Consider the following 25335-nt stretch of genomic DNA (forward strand, 5'->3'; position numbering starts at 1 on the left):
TGAGCCTGCGCGTCCGGAGCCTGTGCTCCGCAACGGGAGAGGCCACGGCAGTGAGAGGGCCGTGTACCGCAAAAAAAAAAAAAAAAAAAAAAAAAAAAAGTGTGTCAGGGACAGACATGAAGGTGACCCCCAGTGATCGCCCACCTCCTGGTGTCCATGCTTTTGTGAAATCCCTTCCTCTTGAATGTAGGTGGTTCTGGTGATTTCCTTCTAATGAAGAGAATATGGCAAAAGTGATGAGATATCTACCACTTCCCTGATCATGTTATATAAGACTCCCCTTTATTACATCTTAGAAGACTGCGTCTTAGGGACCTAAGCAGATATTCTGCTGGCTTGTGAAGTAAGCAACCACGTTTAGGAAGCCCACGTGGCAAGGAACGGTAGGAGGCCTCCAGCAGACAGCAAAAAGCAGTGACAAGAGCTTTGAGGACCCATCCTTCTTCTCCAAGCAGAATAAGCCTGCTTTATTTCTTTTATACTTTGGATTCTATACACAATTCATTGGAGGAAAGTTCTGCTTTAAAAGAAAACACAACTTTGAAAACCACAGATCTTTCAGTTTTATAGCTTTACAGATGAGAAAGGTAAAGCCTGATTCAGTTAATGTATTTCTGAGTATTCACCATGTTTACATACAGCATTTTGCTACCCACATCAAAGCACATAGATAGAAGTAGGACGTGGTTCTTCACTTTAAGAATTCTGTAACTCGATGGTAAATGTTAGTAACCAGTTCAAAGCCACAGAACTGGTTATTCTTTTGTTTTGATTGACAATGGCTTGGATTATCCTATAATAAAAGTTATAGACTATTGTGTCCGAAGGCTATAAGGCGAAATTACTGAAGAGGTAAAGATGCTTTTAAAAAAAAATTTTTTTTAATTGTTTCATTACATGGATTGTTTTTTAAAACATATTGGCTGTGGTCCCTAATTGTCCCCCCCACTTTATCACGTCTGAGTGCTGAATGGTAAATATAGAAATGGTTAACATTTGTTGAGAACCTACTGTGTGCCTGGCATTGGCCTAACTTTTATATTTAATCCTTGCAATACCCGTTGTGGTATTACTCCATTTGTCCTGGGCTAGCTGTTCCCTGAGTGGTTAAGAGAACTTCCAAAGTTGCAGAACTACTGAGAGACAGGGCCTCAGTAAGTAATTGTTGAATAAGGAGTGGAATAAGATTCAGTTCCCTGTTTTAAATTATGGAACAATTTACACTCAATAAAGTGCACAGAATTTAAGGGTTCAGTTCTATGAGCTTTGACAGTTATGCACACCCATGTAACTACTACCCCAATCAAAATACAGAACATTTCCAAAAAATGTCCTCATGCCTCCTTCCCGTCCATACCTCCAGTCAAGACAACCAGCTTCTGATTTCTATCAGCATAGATTAGTTGTTTTGCCGAAGTTTAGTATTATGAGCCTTTTTTAAAATTTTAGCCATCATACTGGCTAAGATGCGAAACCAAGTAAAATTGTATTTTGTTATTTTAATTTGCATTTTCCTGATTATTAATGATATTAACTATCTTTTTATATGATTATTGGCCATGTTTATGTCTCCTTTTATAAAGTCTTTTGCTTATTTTGAATAAGTGCTTGTCTGTATGGTGCTATATATAGTTCTTTATATGGTCTAAAGATGAATTATTTCACAAATATACATATTATAAATATTTTCTCCAGTCTGTGGCTTGCATATTCATGTTGAATAGTGTCTTTTGATGAGTGGAAGTTTTTTAAAATTTTCATTGAAATTCAATTTATAAATTTCTTCATTTATGGTTAGAGCTTTGTGTGTCCTTATAAAAACAATTCTGTCTGTTTCAAGGCTGTAAAGATGTTCTCATTTGTTTTCTTCTAGAAACTGTATGGAGCGAGGAAGGGATTTAGATATCGGAATTCAGTTGTTCAAGCACCATTTGATATAGATTCTCCTTCCCTCAGAGAATTTCCTTGGCAACTTCTCAGTTTGTTTTTTCCGAATACACTTTACTGAGAAATAGTTTGTGTAAAATAGACTGCCTCCATTTAAAGGGTACAATTTGAAGAGTTCTGACAAGTATATAATCCCACAAAACCACCATCACAATCAAGATAGAGAACACTTCCATAACCCCTATATTAGTTTGCTAGAGGTGCCATAATAAAGTACCACCAACTGGGTTGTTTAAGCCACAGAATTTTATTCACTCACAATTCTGGAGGCTAGAAATCTGAGACTAAATTGTCAGCAAGGTTGGTGTCTATTGAGACCTCTTGCCTTGGCTTGTAGATGGTTGTCTTCTTCAGTGCCTTCACGTGATCTTTTCTCTGTGCATGTCTATGTCCCAATCCCATCTGTTAAGGACATCTGTTTTAAGGACACCAGTCACATTGAATTAGGGTCCACCATAATGACCTCATTTTAACTTAATTACCTCTTCAAAAACCCTATCTCCAAAACAGTCATATTCTGAAGAGGGTTAAGACTTTAACATAGCAGTTTTAGAGGACACAACTCAGCCCATAACACCCCCAAAAGATTCTTCATGCTCTTATGTAGCCCATTCCACCCTCTTCCCCCACCCGAAAGCTACCAGTGATCTGTTTTTGCCACTATAGATCTGTTTGCATTTTATATAATCAGAATCATGCATATATTCTATTTCATATTTGGCTTCCTTCCCTCACATAATTTTGAGAATCATCCACGGTGTTGCATTTATAAGTAACGTAATACTGTTGATTATTGAGTAGTATTCCATTGGATGGATATACCACATTTTGTTTATCCATTCATATTTTGGGTGGTCTCCAGTTGGTGGCTATTATGAATAAAACTGTTGTGAGCATTTGTATACAATTCTTTTTGTGGACTCGTTTTCATTTATCTTAGTCAATTATCTAGGAGTGGAATGGCCAAGCGATGTGTTAGTTGTATGTTTAATTTTTTTTAAATGCCTAATAGATTTCCAGACTGACTGTGTCATTTTATATTTGCACCAGCAGTATATGTGTATTCATTTGTTTTATATCTGACCGATATTTGGTATGAATATTCCTTTTTAATTTTATTCATTTGAATGGGTGTGCTCAGTTAATTTACAGCCTCAGTCTTTGTGGCTAGTCCATAAAACCTATAAGAAAAAGGATTCTTCTCTCTTTTGTAAACTCTAAGAATACAGAGTTTAAGAGCTGTTTAGTAGATATGTATTGTTTGGTTGGTAGATATGTATTGATTCAAAGGACTTTTCCCTATTATTTTCCCTGCTTACTATTAAATGATTGCATTATTGAGCCTCTGCTATAATCATAGCACCATGCTTAGCTTTATTAGAAGCACAGATCTTAAAATCAAATGGAGGGAGATGCAGAACAAGGTTACTATATGACTGATGGAAATATCAGTCATGCTTTGAGAGAGTTATAGCAGCATGCTCTGGAAAGTGAATGACCCCTGGGGAATGGTTGGGTAATGTGGAAACTGAGAAAAAGGAAGAAATGAAAAACCCACTGGGTTAAGTCTGGTCCCTTGAAACTGGCATCTTATTGCTTATCTATCTACAAAATTAAACATAATCGTACTTGGGGAGTTCTATTTTGAGAAATAAGAAATCCTGCTTTCAACAGTTGCATTTTTAAATAAGTCAACATGTGCCAGGCACTGTGCAGTCTTACAGGTGTTATTTCACTTAATCTTCATGAAATCCCTGTGAAGGAGCTATTTAATCCCTAACTTTTCAAATGAGGAATGCTAAGTTTAGAAAGGCAACGTGAAACTTGCTCAAGAGCATATAGCTAATAATTGGTGGAATTGGGATTCAACAGGTTGGTGAACTTTGACTCTCCTTCTCTGTATCATTTTATTGCAGGCGGAGAGGAAAAGTTAGGAGGGTGGATGGAAGCCTCTGAGTATAGTTGTCTTAAAGACAGTTTTGCTGTCCTTGTATTATGTCAGTAGTATAATTTTCAAAATAATTTTAGTCCCTTAAATTTAATTATTCAACTTAGATGTTTGTGGAATCATTCAAGAGGCTTTTTTTTTTTTTTGCGGTACGCGGACCTCTCACTGCTGTGGCCTCTCCTGCTGCAGAGCACAGGCTCCGGACGCGCAGGCCCAGCAGCCATGGCCCATGGGCCCAGCCGCTCTGCAGCACATGGGATCCTCTCGGACCGGGGCATGAACCCGTGTCCTCTGCATCGGCAGGCGGACTCTCAACCACTGTGCCACCAGGAAAGCCCCAAGAGGCTATTTTAAATGCAACACAGTTGATGATAACCTGAGATAATTGGTAAAAGTGTAGAAAAAATACTATTAAAATTACCCTTTTCAAAACCTGTAAGTGCCAATACTTTGCAGAAACATTTTGTAAAACATAACGCATAATTTGTTTAGGGAGCAGTGTATATGCCCACCTATGAAGGACAGATTATAGAACTGATTTAGATAATTCAGGAAAAAAACCACACCTTTGCTTAAATTTCCTGTCTGAAGCTTGTCAGAGTGATATTCGGATAAGAATTAGTTAAGTACTTCAATTTTCCACTTGATTGGACGTGACAAGACACAGCCAAAATGACTTGTGGATTTGTTCTGGAATTCTTAAGAATAAATATTATTTTAAGACTCATATTTTATAGAGTTTTATCACTGTTTATTATGCCACTGAGTCATTTTTCTGAACTTCTGATTTACATGCATCATATAAATGTATTTAAATAATATTCTGCTTCACGATTTTCAGCTGGTGGTAGCATTAATCAAGACAAATCCCCAAATGTTGTAATTTTCCACTCTCTTACTGATTCAAGCTACTTGAATCACTGGATTCTATCAATGCCTTCTCAGATTTCACAGGTCAACAGTACTAAGGTTTTAATTGAAGTAATTTCTCACTTGAGACCCAGAATGCAGCTGCTTGTACAAATGAATAAGATTATATGGTAGCCAAAATGCTGCTACAATATTTTTGAGTATGTTCAATATGAACCTGGAACATTTTATTTACTGTCAAGGATTGGCAAGCTTTTTCCATAAAGGGCCGGATAGTAAATATTTTAGGCTTATTGAGCCACAGCTCAATTTTGCCCTTGCTGTGCAGAAGCAGCATAGACAATACATAAATGAACAACCATGGCCGTGTCCAATAAATTTCATTGTGGACATGGAAATGTGAATATCATTTACTTTTCGTGTGCCACAAAAGGCTCTTCTTTTTATGCTTTTCAACCATTTAAAAATGTAAAACCATTCTTAGGTTGTGGCCGTACAAAGGCAAACCCTAGGCTGGATTTGGCCAACAAGGCCATTGTTTGCTGACTCCTGATATAGATGCTCAAATAATTTATGTATTTTTCTTGGTTGTAACTACTACTGGACAAGAAGGAGAAAGTTTTCTAAAAAGCAGCCACACGATTCTTTATTAAGACGTATTTCACACTGTTCTGACATTTTTTTTTTCTGATGTCTTTCTCCAATTCTATACCTTTGAGAGATAAAATACATTTTTTTTTGTAAATATGCATTGATGCATTCTAATCCATAGCTCCCTTGGGCTGCCATGTGATTTGCAGTCCTTGTTAATCTTGTGGTCTTGACACCTTTCTTACTCCTATATAAAGCCCGTTAATTATAAATGCCTTACCCATGCAACTGTTAAAACAATGTATGCAATGAATAACCAATTAACATTTTATATTTTCTAAAACTAGAAAGGAGCAAAGTTAAAACTGCTTTCTAATGGCAGAAATTAACTGGGAAATTTGTTTCTATTTTCAGGATGGTTATAGCAATAGCATTCAATACTAATAGTTTGAGTAGTATGGATAAACGAGCACATATATTTTATTATGTTGAATTCTCATATCCAACGGAGTTCTATTCAGTTTTATTACCTGTATGTTTTGTTATGGTCTGAGATCAAGAAGAAAATTGTGAATGAATTTTCTGTAATTTCCTTGTACAACACAAGGGTTTGTCAGATAAAGTAGTACTTATGTGACAATTATAGGAATTGTTACATAAGTGTTTTTGTTGCTTTTTGGGCCCTGAAAAATTAACGCATGAAAAATTCATATCTGTGATATGCACAGAAAGTTTCATTGCATTCTATGTTTCTAAGCTGGGGATCTGACCTTTCTATCTAGAAGATTTTTAGGATCTTCTGCTTATTAAATTGTAACTTCCTCCCTGTTTGCTGCTCCAGGTCTCACTCTGCTTTCTCTCCCGCCTCCTTTTTCTCGAGCCTTTGGGCTCCTTGTGGGCCTGCGCGGCACAGAGGCCCCGTCCTCTGCTGCAGCCTACTGCAGATTTCCAGAAAAGTGTGGAACTCTCTTCTCAACCAAGTTTCTGCCTTCTGTTTTTCTTAGTATTATGGCTTTACATGTTGCTAGTTATTAACTGTAATTCTCACGGGGCCTCAGGAGGGAGAGGAGATACAGGTGCCTCTGCTCAGCCTGCCGACTGCGCCCAGCGGTCCTCCAGGTGTGCCTCCCCGTGCTGCACTGCTGCCCCCAGATAGTCCTTTTGAGTGAGACTTGCATGTGTGTTTTCATTTAAAAGTTATCAACTGAAATTGCAATGAACTTAAGAAAATTATTTAAATTTTTAAACAATTAAATATAACTGCAGTGGGGAAACTACTACATGTACATGTGATACATGTTTGGAGCAATATGCCAAATATCATCTTAGTACATCGATGAAAATGGTTTTGACTTACCAGATCCCCCAAAAGGGTCCTGAGAACCCCCAGGGTCTATGTATCTTACTTTGAAAATCTTTGCATTACATATTACTTTCATTATCGTTTTATAGCATAAATAGATTTTAGAAAATGTATTAGGGAATACATTTGAATTACAATTTGTGCACCAAGTATATGCTGTTTTTTTCTCAAAGGGTCCTTCTCGCTGGGAAGATGTCTTAATCCCAAACCAGATGAGTGGTGAATGCCAGTCTCCAAACTGTCCTGGGACTAGAGCAGTAAGTACTGGTCAAATCTGTTCTTTCATTATGGCATCTCCAGTGTTTACTAGGAAATGAGATTAGAGACAAAACACTAATTGATTCTTCCCATCCACTTACATATTTACAAAAAGTGTTATAAGATTCAAAAGTATTCATAATATTCACGAAAAATTCTGCCTGTATCATTGCCTTCCAGTGTCACTTTCCTAGAGACTTAACCACTTTGGGTGATTATGTTGAAACATGACAATTTAAATTCCTCACAAGGTGATGTTCATGGAATATAAAGAAGATCCTGTTCAGAGTCTGACAAAAGAAAATAACAAAGCTATAATGTTCATCTTTTTCCTAATGCTGTGATATTTTACATTTACGTTCCATATCATTCAAAATTGCTCTTTCTACCTTTCTTAGCAGTTTTCTGACATAGTGGGCTGTTAGAAAATTTAGAATGAATGACCAGCTGTAAATGGAATCCCCATCCTCTGTTCTCTGCAATCCATTTTGTCTTTGCAAACATACACCATGTGTTTCATATAGAGAAGGTATTTCTGGAACGAGAGCCTAAGCACTGAAGTATTTTTTAAATAATTTTATCATTATGGTCATGTTTATAACTTGTGTATTATACTTTTTACTTTGCAAATCCTTGGGTCCATCATAATCTGATTATATATATTTTCTGAGCTGTAAATACTCTTACGGCGCCAACACAAATGTCAAGTTAGTTCACAAACTGTCACAGCCAGCTGACAGTTAATATCTTCTCTAAGGAACAAAGTCTGTCAACAGCAACAGGTAGAGTGTTTGAGCTAGGATCATTAGATGTGTCTTCTCTCTCCAATCTGCTGGATGATTGCAAGGCTACAGAGACAGCAGTGAGCAGCAGTGATGATCACTCTCCATCAAATGGGACTAGGGACACTGAACAGCTCTTTATTAATGCAAATCCTGAAGAAAAATAATGAGTTGTGCGTCACTCGCCGATATCGAGGCACAATACAGTCTTACAAGTTTGCTATTGGGATGAAATTAAAGTATACATACTTTGTAGGACAGATTTCTTAAGTATAATTGTATTTGCGTGTATATATGTGGATGTAGTATGCATATATGATAGTATACATGCCATGTAGATATAATTACATTTAATAATAATTTAAATCCTCTGGTGCATGTCACATTATGATCTCCATATCATCTTTACAGCAATGTGAGCTCCTTTGAAAATCTACTTCAGTCATTGACAGTCTGACTGCCTCTGTGTACCTTCATATTAATTGGGAGGATTCAGCATAGCAGGATAGACAGTCTTGCATCTTTAAGGATTTAGCTTCAAATTGGTCACAGGGCTACTGTGTTGCTAGGGCTGAGAATCACGACCTTTGCTTGTTGAATATTCACCTCGCCTATTTATTGGTATACAGAGCTTCGTCTAAATCAGTTTATACTGAAGCTTTATTTCAGAAAGCATGGTGAACTGACACCCTAAAAAATCCTTGCAGTGCACACTATATAAAAGTAGTGAATTGAATTCCAAACACATATTTTTAAAGAACAGCTGAGCTGACAACATAGTAAGGAAAAGGTCATATGCCCAAAAGTAAGAGAAGGCTAGACTCCAGAAAGGAAACTGTGTAAGCTAAAGCCACTCACCACCGGGTGCTACAGCCTCAGACCAGGCAAACACTGGAGACTGCTGGTGAGTTTAGGGCCTCGTCAAGGTGGAAAGTGAAACCATAGAATTCTACATGAAGAACCTCCTGGAAAACATGATTTCCTCCTGGGATCAAGTGGAGAGAGGAAGGTGCTGGGGATAGTTGCCTGTTTTGTTTTCACTCTAGGTAGAAATGTTACTCCTAAGAATTTGTAAGCACAGACCCATATTTACCTGAGTTTGGGGCTCAATTTTACTCTTTCTGTGTGCACTTATATAAGGTCCTGAGTCTAGAATGTTGTTTAGGGTGGCCATGAGTTGGCAGTGCCAGGAACTGGGCTGAGACTAACCCACATCCTCCCAAGGAGACCTGTGCTCTCAAATGAGTCCTAAAATAATTCCCTCAGACAAAGTTTCACAGAGCATGACCTAACAATCAGAAGATCACAGATGGAAGCATGCCATCGTGAATGAGAGCGAGCAGAGTTCAAACCTGGAAAGAACACAGAGATTAAAGTTGCCTGGGAAAGACTATAAGTATGCTTAATGTGTTTAAAAAATGAAAGCGCACATATGATTAAAAAACAAAAGACTATCAGAAATATCCAGTCAGATTAAAAGATTAAATATACACACACAAACATGCACGCCCACATGTACATACATGCACACAATAACACGAGAAATTCTAGAATTAAAAACTATAATTGACACAAAATTGACTAGATGGGCTAAACAGCAGGTAAGTAGGTGAACCAGCAATTCTAACTTAGATCTGAAATTTGCCCTGATAAAATTACTCAAAATGCAGGCAGAAAATATAACAGATTTAAAATATAAAAGAGAAGTTAAACAATATGGTGGGTAAAATTAGATTTCCAGAAGAAAATAATAGAGAGAATGGTGGAAAGGTAATATTTTAAAAGATAATAAAGCAGAGCTTTCCACAATTTTTAAGACTCAAGAATCCCAAGGAGGGCTTCCCTGGTGGCGCAGTGGTTGAGAGTCCGCCTGCTGATGCAGGGGACACGGGTTCGTACCCCGGTCCAGGAGGATCCCACATGCCGCGGAGTGGCTGGGCCCGTGAGCCATGGCCGCTGAGCCTGCGCGTCCGGAGCCTGTGCTCCGCAACAGGAGAGGCCACGACAGTGAGAGGCCCGCATACCACAAAAAAAAAAAAAAAAAAGAATCCCAAGGAGTAGGAATAAAATGAAAGCCCCACCTAAATCGATCACTGAAATTGCAGAACAGAAAGATTCTAAAAGCATCAGAATGAAGAAGACTGGTTACTACACAGGAGAAACAATCGATAGTTATTAAACCAACAGCAACATCAGAAGGCAGACGACACAGGAACAATATCTTCAAAATATTGAAAGAAAACAAATGCTAAACTAAAATTGTATTTAAGAAAAACTTTTAAAAGACAAGATCAACAACCAAAAAGATATTTTCAGGTAAACAGAAACTCAGGGAATTAACTTCCATCTAAACCTTTCAAATATTTTTAAGTTAAATTATTTCAGAAAGAAAGAAAATGATCCCAGAAGGAAAGCCTGAAATGCGAGAAGGAATGATTGGAAACAATGTAGAGAAACCTAAACAAAATGTAACAATCAGTATGATAATATTTGATTAATGGGAATATATGTAAAGATAAATAAGGTTTCTGGACAATATTGCATGTAAGCATCAAACATAAAGTTAAAGCATTCTAGGATCTTTGTACTTTTCACCAGAAAGGAAAGACAGTGACTAAAATTAAACTTGTTTTTGGTACATGAATGTTCATAGCAGCTTTGTTTGTAACAGTGCACACTGGAAATAACCCACATGTCCAACAACAGGTGAGTGTGTAGACAAACTGGAAGAGCCATACAATGGTTTACTGCTCAGTGATAAAAAGGAAGTCACTGTTGACACAACCCGGATGGTCCGCAAAATAATTATGCTAGTGAGAGAAGCCAAACAAGAAAAGGAGATGCTGCGTGATTCCAGTTATGTGAAATTCTAGAAAACACAAACAATCTACAGTGATAGAAAATAGATCAGTAGTTGCCTAGGGACTGGGTAGAGGCAAGCAGAGCATGAGGATGGCACTAAAAAGGGCCCGAGGAATCTCTGGGGATGAGAAATTGTTCAGTATCTTAATTGTGGTGTTGGCTTCATGGATGTATATGTATGTCAAAACGTAGGCTATTTATCCATGTGCAGTTTATTTGATGTTAATGATACCCCAGTAAAGCTATAAAATAACAATGCCAACATTTTATACAATTAGGAGATTTCATATAAAAATTCAAACCTCAAGCTCATCCTGAAAAGCCATAAGATCAGGCAGCTCTGTGTTGGCCTCTCAGCCAGAGTTCCTCACCCCTGTGCACTCCTCAGCTGGCTGCCGGGGTGTGTTAGTGAACTTGAAGGCTTTCCTCTGGTGTGTAATTCTGAGGGCCCCTCACACTCCCGACACGTTTGGGGTTCTTCTCCCTTGTGAATTGTCTGGTGGTAAATAGGCTGCTTCTCCTCAAAGGCCTTTCTGAACACCATGAGTTTATAGGCTCAGGGCTGGGTCTCATGTGCCTTGGCCAGGTTCAAGTCCTTGCTGTCCAGTGCCCAGGCTTCCTCACCATGCCCCTGCTGGGGGACCACATGGAGTTGGGGGCCTCAAGTCCCGGGAAGGGCAGGAGTGCAAAGTTGTCCAGTGCACAGCATGGTAGATGCCCCTCAGGGCGTTGTCACAGAGTCCTCTTCTCCCAGGAGGGGCTCACAACCACACCCTGCAAGGTCATGGGTCCCATGCCAGGTTCATCACCTCCAAGTTCAGATGACTTCATCTGAACCATGACCTGGGGGCCTCCTCAGAAGCTGCCCCGTATAACCCACTGGGAAGCAATTCCTACCCCAGTGATCTAGTTATACCAGTCATTTTTAACATGAAACTCAAGTTAAAAATGCATTTAAATTGTATAGAATTACCATCTAGGGGATTGAAATACAATACAGGTGTCAAGTTAGAAAGAAAGAAGTGAGGGAGGGAGGAAGGAAGGAAGGAAGGAAGGAAGGAAGGAAGGAAGGAAGGAAGGAAGGAAGGAGGGAGAGAGTGAATTAGAGGAAAATGGGACAAATAAGTAGCACACACCAAAAAAAAAAAAAAGGTAGAAATAAAACCAAATATAACAGTTAATGAAATTAAATGTAAATGGACTAACTAAAGTTTAGAAGACAGATTATTAGACTGGATTAAGAGAAGAAAATCCAGCTTTATGGAGGTTACAAAAGGTATACCTAAAACATATGAGAACAAAAATATTGAAAGTGGAAGAATGGAAAATGATGTACCACACAAATAGTCACCGAACACAGCTGTTGAAACTATTTTAATTGCATATAAAATAGATTTAGGGAAAAAAAGCATTATTAAAAGTTAAGAAACATTATTAAAAGTAGATTTCGAGGGCTTGCCTGGTGGCACAGTGGTTGAGAGTCAGCCTGCCGATGCAGGGGACACGGGTTCGTGCCCCAGTCCGGGAAGATCCCACATGCCGCGGAGCGGCTAGGCCCATGAGCCATGGCCGCTGAGCCTGTGCGTCCAGAGCCTGTGCTCCGCAACGGGAGAAGCCACAACAGTGAGAGGCCCGCATACCGCAAAAAAAAAAAAAAAAAAAAAAAAAAAAGTAGATTTTGATGAAAGGTTCAATAACCCAGGAAGATATAGTAGTTTAAAACTTGTATGATCTCAATAACATGGATATAAAATACATTAAGGACAAATTGTCAGAATTAACAAATTGTACAGATGAAGCTGTAACCATGAGGGAAGATAGTGAGCTAACTCTCTGAGGAGTTGAGGGCTCCAGTAGTGCAAACTCAGGAAGCCGTAGCCTACTAACACAACCACTGAGCAGGGTGGCATCCTGAGTGCTACACCCAACCATGAGGGGCACCCCTTTTTTTGAGCACATATGGAACATTTCAACAATTGATCGTGTTTTAAGTCATTTAAATATCACTAACGGAAACATAACCATAAAAACCTCTTAAGCATGGAAATTCAATTAACTTAGTCAATTAAAAAAAATCCAAATGGAAATACGGGATCAAACAATAATGAAAATATAACACATATCAAATCTTTTGGGATGCAGCTAAATTAGTATTTAAAGGGAGTACTTAGAACCATAAATGCTACTTTTATAAAAGAAGAGAGGATAACATTATTTAAAGATATTGTTTAAGAAAGGAGGAAAAAATTGTCATAGCAAACTATTTTTTTCCCCATATCTAATGAACATAAATAAATGGTTAAATAAAGAACATGAAGGTATGCACACTTCTGAATAACTATACCAGTGGGTGGGCAGAATTGCTCAATATGAGTCGTTTAATTCCTTCTTCTTTGCTCTTATCTTAAAACCATTTTCCTGGATTGTATTTTTACAGTGCAGCCAAATGTAAATCATGACTTCTGTTTTCTAAAGCATTGTGTGCGGTGTTTGTTTCTTAAGAAGATGAGAAGATAGGCACTTTAAGTAGTTTATCATATTTAAATTTGTAGAGTATTTTAAATTTTGACACTCTTTTATACACTATGTATTATAGTATTATAAAAATGTTTAATTTCTATCACTTGAATAAAATATCCATATATTTAAAATTCAAAAGAGCAGGGTCTATAATGTATTCTTAGTTAATGTTTAGGCACTTAAAGATCATCTAACCAGATCATTTTAAATAGCAGTAAACTTTCACTTTGGTTTTTAAGACTACAGATATAAACTTGACCCTGCCTACACTTTAGACAGAGAAATCTGAAACAAATTCCGTTCTACACTAGTCACTGTTATCTTAGAAGGAGCATCACATTAGTTCTGAAAGGCATCTTACCTTATTATAAAAACAATTCTAGTCAATTCTAAGGGTGTGTGCTTGAGATTAAGAGGGACAGAATCAATTAGGATTTTTTTTTTCCATTAGTGAAATTAATTCAACTTTGGATATGATATAGACTTTAAGTTTTCTGTGTAAATCTTCATTTTATATTTTGCCTATGATACCTTAAACAATGAAGATATTTGTGTTTGTGCGTTGGGGGATATATATTTTTCTTACTTGCACACATGTAGGCTAACGCATACCCAGAAGCCTTACTCTCTAGGAATTATTCCTGAGTTCTGAATCATAACTTTTAAAAGTGAGTATTCCCTGTCCATCAGACACTCTCCTGTGAAGACATTTGGCCTAGTGGTGCTTTTATGGTAATTAAGGGTTTCTTAGCCAACTGTGAGATTGTTGATTTTTCCCTCACGTCTGACAGTGGGGTTTAGGATAAGGGATAGTCCCTGGGATGAAAAAGAAATCAATTATATCTTGTCTTAGTCTGTTCAGTCTGCTATACCAAAAATACCACAAATTGGGTGGCTTATAAACAACAAATACTTATTTCTCACAGCTGTGGAGGATGGAAGTCCAAGGCACCAACAGATTCAGTGTCTGTTGAGAGCCCACTTCCTGAGCCTTAGTTGGCCGTCTGCTCATTGTGTCCTCAAGTGGTGGACAGGGTGAGGGAGCTCTCAGGGGTCTCTTTTAATAAGGGCTCTGCTCTCATGACCTAATCACCTTCTAAAGGCCCCAACTCCAAATACCATCACAGCGGGAAACAGGTTTCAACATGTGAATTTGGGGAAAACACAAACATTCAGATCGTAGCAAACCTCAAAGTAATAAATAACCAAGGTCATGATTTTTATGCTTATTAAGGGATGTTGATTTCACTACTTAGCCTATAGCATGCATTATATTTTATGTTTCTGAGGAGTAATATTTACTGAAATTCTGTGTAAAACAATAGAAAACTTTCTTTTTTAGATTGCTCTTTTACATAGAACTTTTACATAGAACTAAGTTAAGCTTAGTTAAGCTCTTTTACATAGAACTTTTCTTTCTTATCAGAAACAGTTGAGATAAATCTGTTAAAATAGCTCAAAGACTTATTTCAAGTGAAGCTTGATACTAAAAACTATCCCCTGAATTATAATAAATGACATAATTATTAAACTCAGTGCAGCAAATGGAGAGTTTTCATCTTACTCAACATGCAATTTATTTCTTGCATTTTCCCTGTTAGGCTCAGTATATGTCAACTGGAACATTAGTTTGAATGCAAGTTAATTAATATTCATAGTCTCTCTCTTTGATTTCATCTTCTGGGAAGATGTTGACCAGAGCAAAATGAATAGTAAATAAGTGTCACCTAATACTGTAAAATTTTTTATTTATAGGTCATTTGCATATTTTATGTCCAAAAAGTTTCTTATTAATGTTTTAGTTTAATCAAATTACTATCCTTGAAGGGCTCTGTGCTTCTTTTTGTTTCTTTTTGTTGTTGTTTTAGGCTTGAGTAGGATCTCACAAAATGAGTCTCAGGATTTCTCAGGATGGTTTCCTGGTATAAACTATATGTTCTTATTTTTTCCAATATCTAATAATAATGGAAGGTTGGCTTTGTTTCGTTTTTAAGAAAAGATCTGAGGCTGCAAGTGTCCCTGAGGTAGTCACAAATGAAAGCCTTTTTTTGCACAGTGTAAAAGGAGCTCCATATTCTTATGTTGCCCAAACTCCTCTGCATAATGCAATAAGCAACGTGGCACAAACATCTCCAAATATGTATTTAAACAATCCCAACCCTTGTGGTTCCAGGGGAGCCATTGAACCCAAAGGGCTGCTGGGTGCTTAAACGTGGAGGGTGGAGAATGGAAACAGAAGTAAAAGAGGAAAGAACACATTGACTCCTCTCTCATTCTGCCCTGCTCTGGTCAAAGAGAAATGGTCTCCCTGTCCTTACACTGTCCTACAGTCATATTTTCTAAATTCTAAATAAAAGTGAATTCTGAAAGTTTTGCAGTCAAACTCAGATTATGATTGAATGGTATCTAAGCGGCACAAAATGTTCTTTGTTTTCTGACATGCAATTCGGGTGACAAACTAGAAACTTCTTATAGCATTTTTCAAAAACTGATCAAGTATTCAGACTCAAGGACAGTTCATTTCTAAATCAAGTTTTGAGGACTTGAAAACAAAAAGTGTCATTTAAAAAAAAATTAAGGCAAAATTGAAAGATATATATTTTATTATGGAATTGGCAGAAATTTTGCAAATTTAAATAAAAATTTTAAAATTTTGTTTATAAATAAATTAGTCTGCTATGAAAAAAAATGTGTCAGTTTTTAAGAGTACTAAAGAAATTGAGGTAGTTTTTAAGAACCCACAGGTATTTGCGCAACTCTGAAGTTTAGACTCAATTCCATTCAATTTCTCTTTTTCTGTGACATAACCCCATTTTTATCTGAGCTCTTTTATAACTTAGTGGAAAATTAAATCAACAGTCGTCTTCAAATGGTATTGTTAAAGACTCTTGTACTGTTACATGAAAAAAACTAATCACCAAAGAAAGGAAACCAGGTACCAGAAATCCGTGCATGTATATATAGCAGAATACCTATGCACATGAGATAACCAATATCCACACCGTAGTCCCATAGACATAACCTTGGTTTAGTTTATGATGCCATTTTTCAAGCAAATGGGCGGTTTCCATAATGTATATTTTAAATATTGAAAATAATTCTTGCCTCCTCAATTCCAGGAAAATTCTGTTGTTTGTGAATTGTAAGTTGTTTTTTCTCTTGATGATCTGTGATTCTCTGTGCTATAATTTATATCTTATTTCGTATACAGAAGAAAATCATGCATATTACCACAGTGCTGTTTGGATATGATCAACTTTTATCATCCCCAGAGGCTTCAAAAGTTACTCCTTAAGTTCTCATCTTTCCATGGAATGATTCCAAAGCCAGATATGTCAGTGAGGGGCTGTGTTGAAGTTTTGTTGTGGCTTTAGACAAGGGCCCCAGACAACAAAGACACAACAAAGGAATTTATCACGATTAACCAGAAAAAGGTGCACTTCGAGACTGTTAGGTTTTAGATTAGGGGAGAAGGTATATGCATCTACCAGAGAAGATAGCAATAGATGTAATAAGATAATTTCAGTAGATTTACAAAGGAAATTCTGAGAACTGGAGCAAAGAAAGATTAAATACTACTGTAAACATCACTGAATGTTTCCACTGGGATGGTAGATTAGACCTAAATGGAAATATCAGGGATTGGGGGCTAGAGGTCAGCCTGCGATAGCCTCCGTGCAGACGCACAAGAGGCTAATGGAGTGAGAATAGAAGGAAGATGTGGGAGTAATGGGCCAAGAGAATGAGGCCTGCTTCTCAACCAGGAAATCACCCTCTTGATCCTTCAAGCAGGTGACTGATGGCTCTTGGAGACCCACACTTCATCATGCCTTGATGGCAGAGTCATCAAGAAACCATCATCCCTCTTATTCAGGTCAAGCTAGCTCTCAAAAAGTTACCAAGGGCCATGATAAAATTTAGTTTTTCAGATATATGCTGAAAAAAAATACTTAAAGCTATTTTACCAAACTTGAGAGGTAGCATAGAAAATATAAACATATGGAGAATAAGATCAAAACTGAGAAGAATTTCATGCACTATTGACGCACATGTAGTGAAACATTTACTTCCACTAATATTTCTTAGAAAACAAACATAGTTTGGGGTCCTCAGATCTGAATTTCCTAAAGTAGGTAATTATCATCCCCCTCAGTACTCAGAGTTCTAGAAAATAAACTCAGTGCTGACCATAATACATGAGTGTTTTTATGAGATGAAGACAAAACTTTTATGTTTAAAGATTGAAAAGTGAAATATACTTTAAAATGTGTGTGTTTCCATTCAGAGAAATATAGTTATTTTCATAACAGGTATTTATGTGTTATGTTATGCGCTGTGTAGAAAACAAAGACTGACCTTCAAGCACCGGAAGTCTGGTTGGGGAGATAAGACTTTACAGAAATGACTGCAACCCAGATTCAGCAACACAAGTAAAATACGCATTGAGCATGTCTTCTACGCCAGGCTCTAGGAATACAAAAGGAAATATTTCACTTACTGCTCTCATCGTTTGGGGAAAATGTCAGGGTGGGGTCGGACATGTAGGCCAGTGATGATTTTTACCACAAACTACATCTTGATAAAGACAGATATGAAGGAGTGTAAAAGACTTCACTTGGTGAATAAGGGAGAAGAAATAAGACAAATTGGTATATCACAGAGGCCATGAGACCAGCACAAAGAAGTGTTCTGTGGGAGTTCAGAGAAGGGAATTCCTTTAACAGAGGTGACCAAAGAAGGCTTTTTGGAGGAGGCGGGCCTGAGGCATGGGTAGTGGAAATTCCACAGGTAGTGATGTCGTCAAGGTTAGGAGCATTTTGTGAGGCAGAGGAAATGACAGGAATAAAGACATAGAAAATTAAGGGTCATTCATCCCATGAAGTACTGTTAGCTGCCTGCTGTCTAGTAGATAGTAGGCTCAGCCCTCCTGTGTGTGCAAAGTCAACATCCTCTGCTTCCACGGAGGTCCTCTCAGCCCTGATGGCCTTGGACTTATCACGAGGAAAGATGGAAAAGAGGCCCAGGGTGGTACAAGGGCGTGAAACAGGGCGTCTGCCTAGAATCTGTGAGTAGGGCACCCTTGACTGGAGGAGTGGAGGCCAGCCCTGGGATCTGCAGGCTGAGTCAGAGTAACTGGTGGCGAAGCGGGAGGGTAACTTCCGGCAGGAAGGACCCTGTTGCAAGAGCCCTGCTGTGGGAGGCTCCTTGGGGAAAGCACCTGGAATTTGGAGGTGACAGAGGAACAGGAGGCAGTGCGTTTTCTCCCTTTTGTATGTTTGTTAGTTGTTTTGTTTGTGAGTTTTTATGTGGAAGATTATGACTAGTAATAGAAGGAATCTCACTAGTTTGGATATTTTGAAGACTGAGATAGAACTTGAGCTGGTTGGCGTGAGGGGCAGGATAAAGAACAAAGAAGGAAAAAGAAAATCTTGAGGTATAAAAAAAAAGGGATTATTTTTATATACTTTACTATCTGAAATCCCTGGTAATGTGTGAATAAAGGTAAATGAGAATTGGCATTTTGCCTTCCTTAAAGCTAGAAACAACATACAAATGAAATTTTAGTTTAGAACCGATTAGAGGCACCACACTTTTTTTGTATTTATTGGGTCATTAAGAGCAGCCATATGGTTGTCTTCTGTCTTATCTGTTCACGTTTCTCCAGTATGTTCCTCAGTGGGAGTCTATTTAGTGGTTGATGGGAATTCTATTTTTATTGGTAACTCTCTGTTATCTGTAATTGCCAGAAGTAGATGATCCAGTATAAAGAGTCCACTCCCTTTTTGTCAACCTTACTGGAAAACTGAGACCTTTTTCTTTTGCCATTACCTTTTGAAAATATTAGAGGGAAAAGAAAATGGGTTACTGTGTGAAGTAAAATTTGAGACTCTCTAAGAATCCATCCCTTCTTAAGGATAATGCAGTTGACTGTAATTGTATGCTGAGCAGTTTGAGGACTGCTCGACTGAGAGTTGGGAAGTCTGTAACTCCTTCTCTTTCTACGTGCATGTCAATTTTCTGTTCATTTCCAGTTCTCCAGTTGGACAGCAAAGATATCCATCACTCTTGAAATTTCACTGAGTGTTTGTGGAGATTCAGGACTCAATAAAGCTTCCTCAGTTTAAAAAATGAACGATGTTCTGTTGGGATCACATAGCTGTTGATATCTGTCGATTTTCATACCTTATTCAGAAATGCCTTTATTTTCCTGGGTCCTAGCATTGTCATTTTTCCTCACAGTTATCTAATTTCTTAATTTTATACCTGCCTTATAAAAACATACCATTTCTGTCAAAGAAACATTTCTCCATGTGCTTTTATTTACCATTTCATTAAAACTTACACTGATGTTCACAGTTATAAATGTCATTAAATGACTTTATGTTAAGCAGTTAAAAGTCATATCACTCAGTACAATGTCCAATATATGAAGACCATTTAGAGAATCAATTCTAATTTAATATTTAATAGTGAGTGCTAATAATTATTATAATGCATGCATTTAAATTTGGACATTTTATTGATTGAATAATGAAATGCTTTAAATGAGCTCATTACTTAAGGACTCTAATTCTCATGCATCTTATGAGATAAGATGTTTACCTCATATGGATATAAGCAGATATAAATGGAGAAAAATGCATAGTTGGGTTCATTAAAGGGCAGTGGTTACAGCATATGACTCTATAAGAACAAAACCGCAATAGAAATACAAAAAGTACATTTTTTTGGAGTTGAGCTAAAGAAGCTCCTTAGAGATGGCTTATGTTTACTCTTATGGAATAAGCAGAGTCAACTGAATTGTTATAAATAAGTGACCACTGTAGAATAGGGTTCATCAGCCATAGTTATAGGACTAGATGAATTCTATGACTATCAGATCCCAAGAGAGCAAATAAAAGAAAGATTACCCAGACCAGAGGATTAGTTAGGATACTACAAAGTCATGATTACTACAAACTAGGATTTATAATCCACTAATTCTGGTCATGATGCACTGTTTAAAGCATGGTTCTTTAGAAATCATGGAATGACATCGTATTGAGAACCGTGATTTAGTCTGAGTTTTCCACATTTTCTTTTCAACTGTCACAGCTAAAGTACTTCCTAGGATTCTGCCATGGTTATCACAGCTGTCCCTCCAAAAAAAAAAAGCCTAAACAAAACTAAACAATTATAACCAAACCCTTCATAATGGTGAAAGCCAATCTCTATTTAAAAAGAGATAACAGGAAAGGGAGAAGGGGAGGGGACAGAGGAGGTAATTAAATAAGCTGAATAAATGAAAATTCATTACTCTCTTCGTCAAATGTTTCTTTGTGGCTGGAGACATGTCAAAGAGAAAGGCCTCCAGCTGGTAAGGACTACCATGGATCTGACCCAAAAGGCTTACAGGTTCAGGAACTAACTTTTAGCAACTCAAATCTTGAAGAGACTAACTCATGGGCTAACCAACACACAAAAGATATTATTTATGAACCACGATATTAGTTCATTAATGTATACTCTGGGAACAACATCTTGAATTGCAGAATATTCATATCTACCTTCCCAGATATGTTTGTTTTCCTCCTCCCTTCTGCTCCCCTCCCTTTTCTCCTTCTTTCTCTCCTTTTGTTTTAAAATGTGTCTGCACAGTCTTTGACACACCTCTCGTCAAATGTTGGGTTCTAATTCCCCACCCCTTGGACCTGGGTCAGCCTTAGTGACCTGTTTCTGAAGAATAGAAAACAATAGAAGTGATCCTGTGTTACTTCTGAGGCTGGGTGACAAAAGTCACAGTAGTGTCTGTCTGGCCTTCTCCTTGGGACACATACACGAGGAGCCTTTAACCAACATAGAAAATGCCTGAGAGACCACATGGAGAGGCCACGTGGAAGTAGCCAGAGGTGACTAAGGAGCCCAGGGCTTCCCTTGACCAGCAGGTTAGCCTTCCTACCAACTGCCGTTTGTGTCAACAGTCAGCCTTCAGACCTGACTCATGAGCCTCCCCAGCTGCTGCCACAGGAGCAGAGATTAGCAGTCTCCACCAAACCCCACTTAGTGCAGATTTGTGAGCAAAATAAATTAAAAAAAAATTCAAACCAATAACATTCGCACAGCAACAGATAACTGGAATACCTCCCATAGCGTTCTCCATGATCATGTGATTATACCAAAGGCCACACACACTCTCATATATAGATATGTGTGTGTGTAGGTCATAGTTTTATAAAAGCAGGCTCAAATTAGAAATCAGACAATGATTTGATGATGAGCGTATCACAGTAGAATTATATGGACTTGAGAAAGAGTTTATTCATGCTGGGCTTGATCATTTGTATATCTGAAGCATGTCTTTACATTGGATAGTGTCTTATAAGCAATAACAAGCACTTTCCAGTCAACTCCCCCACTTACTAGATACCAAATGCACCATGTGGTCATGCCAGAGGAATTAAAATGCAGCTATTTATGTATCTAATTTAATTCCATCATCTCTACCTGAGGCTACATCCTGGGCTCTGAGATATCTGTATGTATTTCCCAAGTCACCATTAACAATATATTTCCAAATGATTTTGTCTGATGGTTTATTTTTACCGTGGTTAGGGTGTAGTGTAGCAGACAGGAGCATGGCCAGTGGAGTCAGAGAAGCTTGATCGGAACTTTTGTTCTGATACTTATAGTCTTACGGTCTTGGACAAAATCCTTGTGCCCCTGTCAGTTTCCTCATTTGTGAAACAGAGTTAATCAGTGCCTTTATACAAGGTGGTTGGAAGGATTAAATGTGATAAAGGATATATAAAGTGCTTACCTCAGAGCCTCTCGTTGTAAGGGATCAATACATTGTAGCTATCATTACCATAGTTGTTCCTATTCTAATGTGTTGACTTTTACTAGACTTGATCTCTCGCCTTTTCCACCATACTGTGGTCAATTGACCGTAATTCCCCTGCAGTTGATTGTCGTTTATACAAATAACACAAGGTATTCAAATCGATAAGATTGCTCTGACAATAACTTTGTAGCAGACTGAAACATCTGTAGTTTCCTTAAATAAAAATGTACTCAATTTGCATTTTATATAATACATGCAAGATTGAGATATAGATAAAATTCTCTACCAGCTGATCTGGAGGAAAAAAAATAACTTAGTCATAATGACTTAGAAAAGCATTGCTGTTGATTTTTTTTTTCCAGAGCCATGCACCAGCAGGATTATTGTTATAATATATTACTGTATATGTTATACTCAAAGTGTATTTTAAAGTTACGATACCGCCATTATTTTCATAATAAATGTTGCTTTTTCTGATTATAAGAACATGATGTGGGCTGAAAAAAATAGCCAACATACTTTCATATAAAGAAAAGGCTAAAAGTCATGTTTAATCAAACCACCGGAAGAAAATCACTGTTAACACTGGATGTACATTCTAAATGGTTTTCAAGGTGTACATGTGTATGTGCACATGAACACACACATTTTTTTAATGAACTCATATCTTACATATTATTTTGTAACTTGTATCTTTTACTTCATATAGTGTACTCATTTTTCTATCAATAGATAAAAGTCTACATGATCATTTCATGATTGATACCATTCTATTCTGCTGAAGGGGTCCACCTTTAGTGAGTATTTAAGCTGCTCTACATTTCACTCCAAGAGCCACAGTTTCATGATCTCTCTTACGTACATCCCTAAAAACGTGTATGGTCACATTTTTAGAATCTAATTTTAGAAGAAGAGTTGTTGCGGCAAAAGTATTTTTCATTTAAAGTGTTATCATGCGAATTCCAATAGTTCATCGGGAAACTTTGCACCTGTTTTCACTCTCCCTAAAACTATTAGAACAGTTTCTTCACATGCTTTACCACTAGGTGCTTTCATTCTTAACTTTTTGTCAGTGTTTTTGGTGGAACACTGTGTCTCATGTTAAATTGCCTTCTTCTAATTACTAGGAAGCTCGGGTAGGTTTCCATTGTTTATTGCTCATTATTGTGGCTATTTCCTTTCTTATAATTACCCTTTGTAAACATTTCTTATAGTAACCCTTTACTTATCATATATGTTGCAAATATTTTTCTCCAGTAAGTAATTTAATTTGAAAGTGCTTTAGAACTATTTAAGCTGTAAATTTTGACGGAGTTAAATGTATTGTCTTCTCTGTAGGATTACATCTTTGCAGTCATCCTTAGCAGAATCTTCTTGACACACAAGATCATTATAGATATTTACTGAACATCTTTCCTAGTTATTTTACTTCCAAGTTTCTCTTTTTTTAAATATTTGATGAATGTAGATTTAATTTCAGTGTGAAGGGTTTTATATGAATCTAATTTTACTTATTTCCCCTCCCCAAACCTACAGTTTACTTTTTAGGCATCATTTATTGAATAAAACACATTTCCTCACTGATTTGAAATAAATCCCATCTTTATATTATATTAACTTTGGGGGTTTATCTCTAGAGCCCATCCTGCTCCATTAACCTGTTTATTCTGCCTTCACTCTACATTGTCTGGATTACTCTCACATATAACACATTATAACATATTTAATATCTGGTAATGTCAGTTCTCCAAATTGCTGTCACATTTTTCTTACTATTCACACAAACTAATTTTTTCATATGATTTAGATTTTTTTTATAAAGTTTGAAAATAAATTTCATGAATTTGTTTTCAATATATGAGTTAAGCATGTCATCCTAGAGAAGTCAAGAGAGAATGTAATTTAAACATAGATTACATAATGGCAAGGTGTATCTTGTTTTTGAGTTCTGAGCTGTTTCTAGAAAAACTAACACCCCCCCAAATTAATTCCTTAGCAGTTTATTATATACATAGTACAAGCTCTTGGCTAGTATTCCTGATTGACCAGTAGTTCCAAGCCATTAAAATGGAATACCATAAAAGGTTAACATCCCATGGGCTATATTTCTTTTTTTTTACTTGACAAAGTAGAGTACTCGATAAAGTTAACTGGAAGACTGCTGTTCACTAGATTACAGATATTCAGTGTGTTTCAAGTTGAATGAAGTTTGTTAAATCAGTTGTTTTATAGTAGGTTTTTAAAAAATTATTATTTTTACTTGATTTGTAATATTACTTTTAGGGAAGTTAAATATTAATAAAATTAGTGCTTCAGTGCTCTTTAGCATTTCATCTTTCTAAATCTAAGGGCGCCTTTTGTCCATCTTTCAAGTATTATCCTGTAATTTTCTTAAGTAAATGGAATTTCCAAAAATGCAGATAAGCAGGAAGTAAATGAATGATTTATAAGAACTATGCTTGTTTTTATTTTCCTTACCTATTTTGGATTAATTTAGTAAGGCAGTAGAGTACAGCCTTAAAAGCATTGGAACATGGAGATGTGGATGGACCTAGAGAGTGTCATACAGAGTAAAGTAAGTCAGAAAGAGAAAAGCAAATATTGTATAATAACACATATATGTGGAATCTAGAAAAATTGTAGAGATGATCTTATTTGCAAAGCAGAAATAGAGACACAGACGTAGAGAACAAATGTATGGATACCAAGGGGGAAAGGGGTGGAATAGGAGGAATTGGGAGACTGAGATTGACACATGTCCGTTATTGATACTATGTATAATATAGACAACTGATGGGAACATAGTGTATAGCACAGGGAACTGTACCTAATGCACTGTGGTAACCTAAATGGAAGGGAAGTCCAAAAGGGAGGGGATATCTGTTATGTGTATGGCTGATTCATTTTGTTGCACAGTGGAGACTAACACAACATTGTAAAGCAACCATACTCCAATAAAAATAAAAAATAAAAAAAAAAATGCATTGGAACAAGAAAGACCTAGATTCAAGATACTGCTAGTTGTGTGACCTTGAACACAGTCTTAGTTCATTTTTTTTAAGCCTTTTTAAAATTATTGAGGTATAGGTGATTTATAATATATTATTTTCAGGTGTATAATATGGTGATTCAAAATTTTTATAGGTTGTATTCCATTTAAGTTATTATAAAGTAATGGCTATATTCCTTGTGCTGTACAACATATCCTTGTAGATTTTACTCATAGTAGTTTGTACCTCTTAATTCCCTACCCCTATCTTGTTCCTCCTCCTTGCTCCTTCCCTCTCTCCACTGGTAAACACTAATTTGTACTCTATATCTGTAAGTCTGTTTCCATTTTGTTATATTCATTTGTTTGTTTTATTTCCTAGAT

General features: G+C 37.0%; 1 protein-coding gene across 2 annotated transcripts in view; it reads left to right on the forward strand.

Moving 5' to 3' along the window:
- AGPAT4 (1-acylglycerol-3-phosphate O-acyltransferase 4) overlaps positions 1–25335 on the forward strand; it is a 1410257-nt gene that overhangs the window by 640313 nt on the left and 744609 nt on the right. For both annotated transcript variants that reach the window (XM_060029668.1, XM_060029671.1), the window contains exon 5: positions 6893–6976. In XM_060029668.1, coding sequence (XP_059885651.1) covers positions 6893–6976 — 84 coding nt within the window. The remainder of the gene's footprint in view (positions 1–6892; positions 6977–25335) is intronic.

The sequence above is a fragment of the Delphinus delphis genome, chromosome 14, assembly GCF_949987515.2.
Source record: "Delphinus delphis chromosome 14, mDelDel1.2, whole genome shotgun sequence".
In the NCBI taxonomy this organism is placed as follows: Eukaryota; Metazoa; Chordata; class Mammalia; order Artiodactyla; family Delphinidae; genus Delphinus; species Delphinus delphis.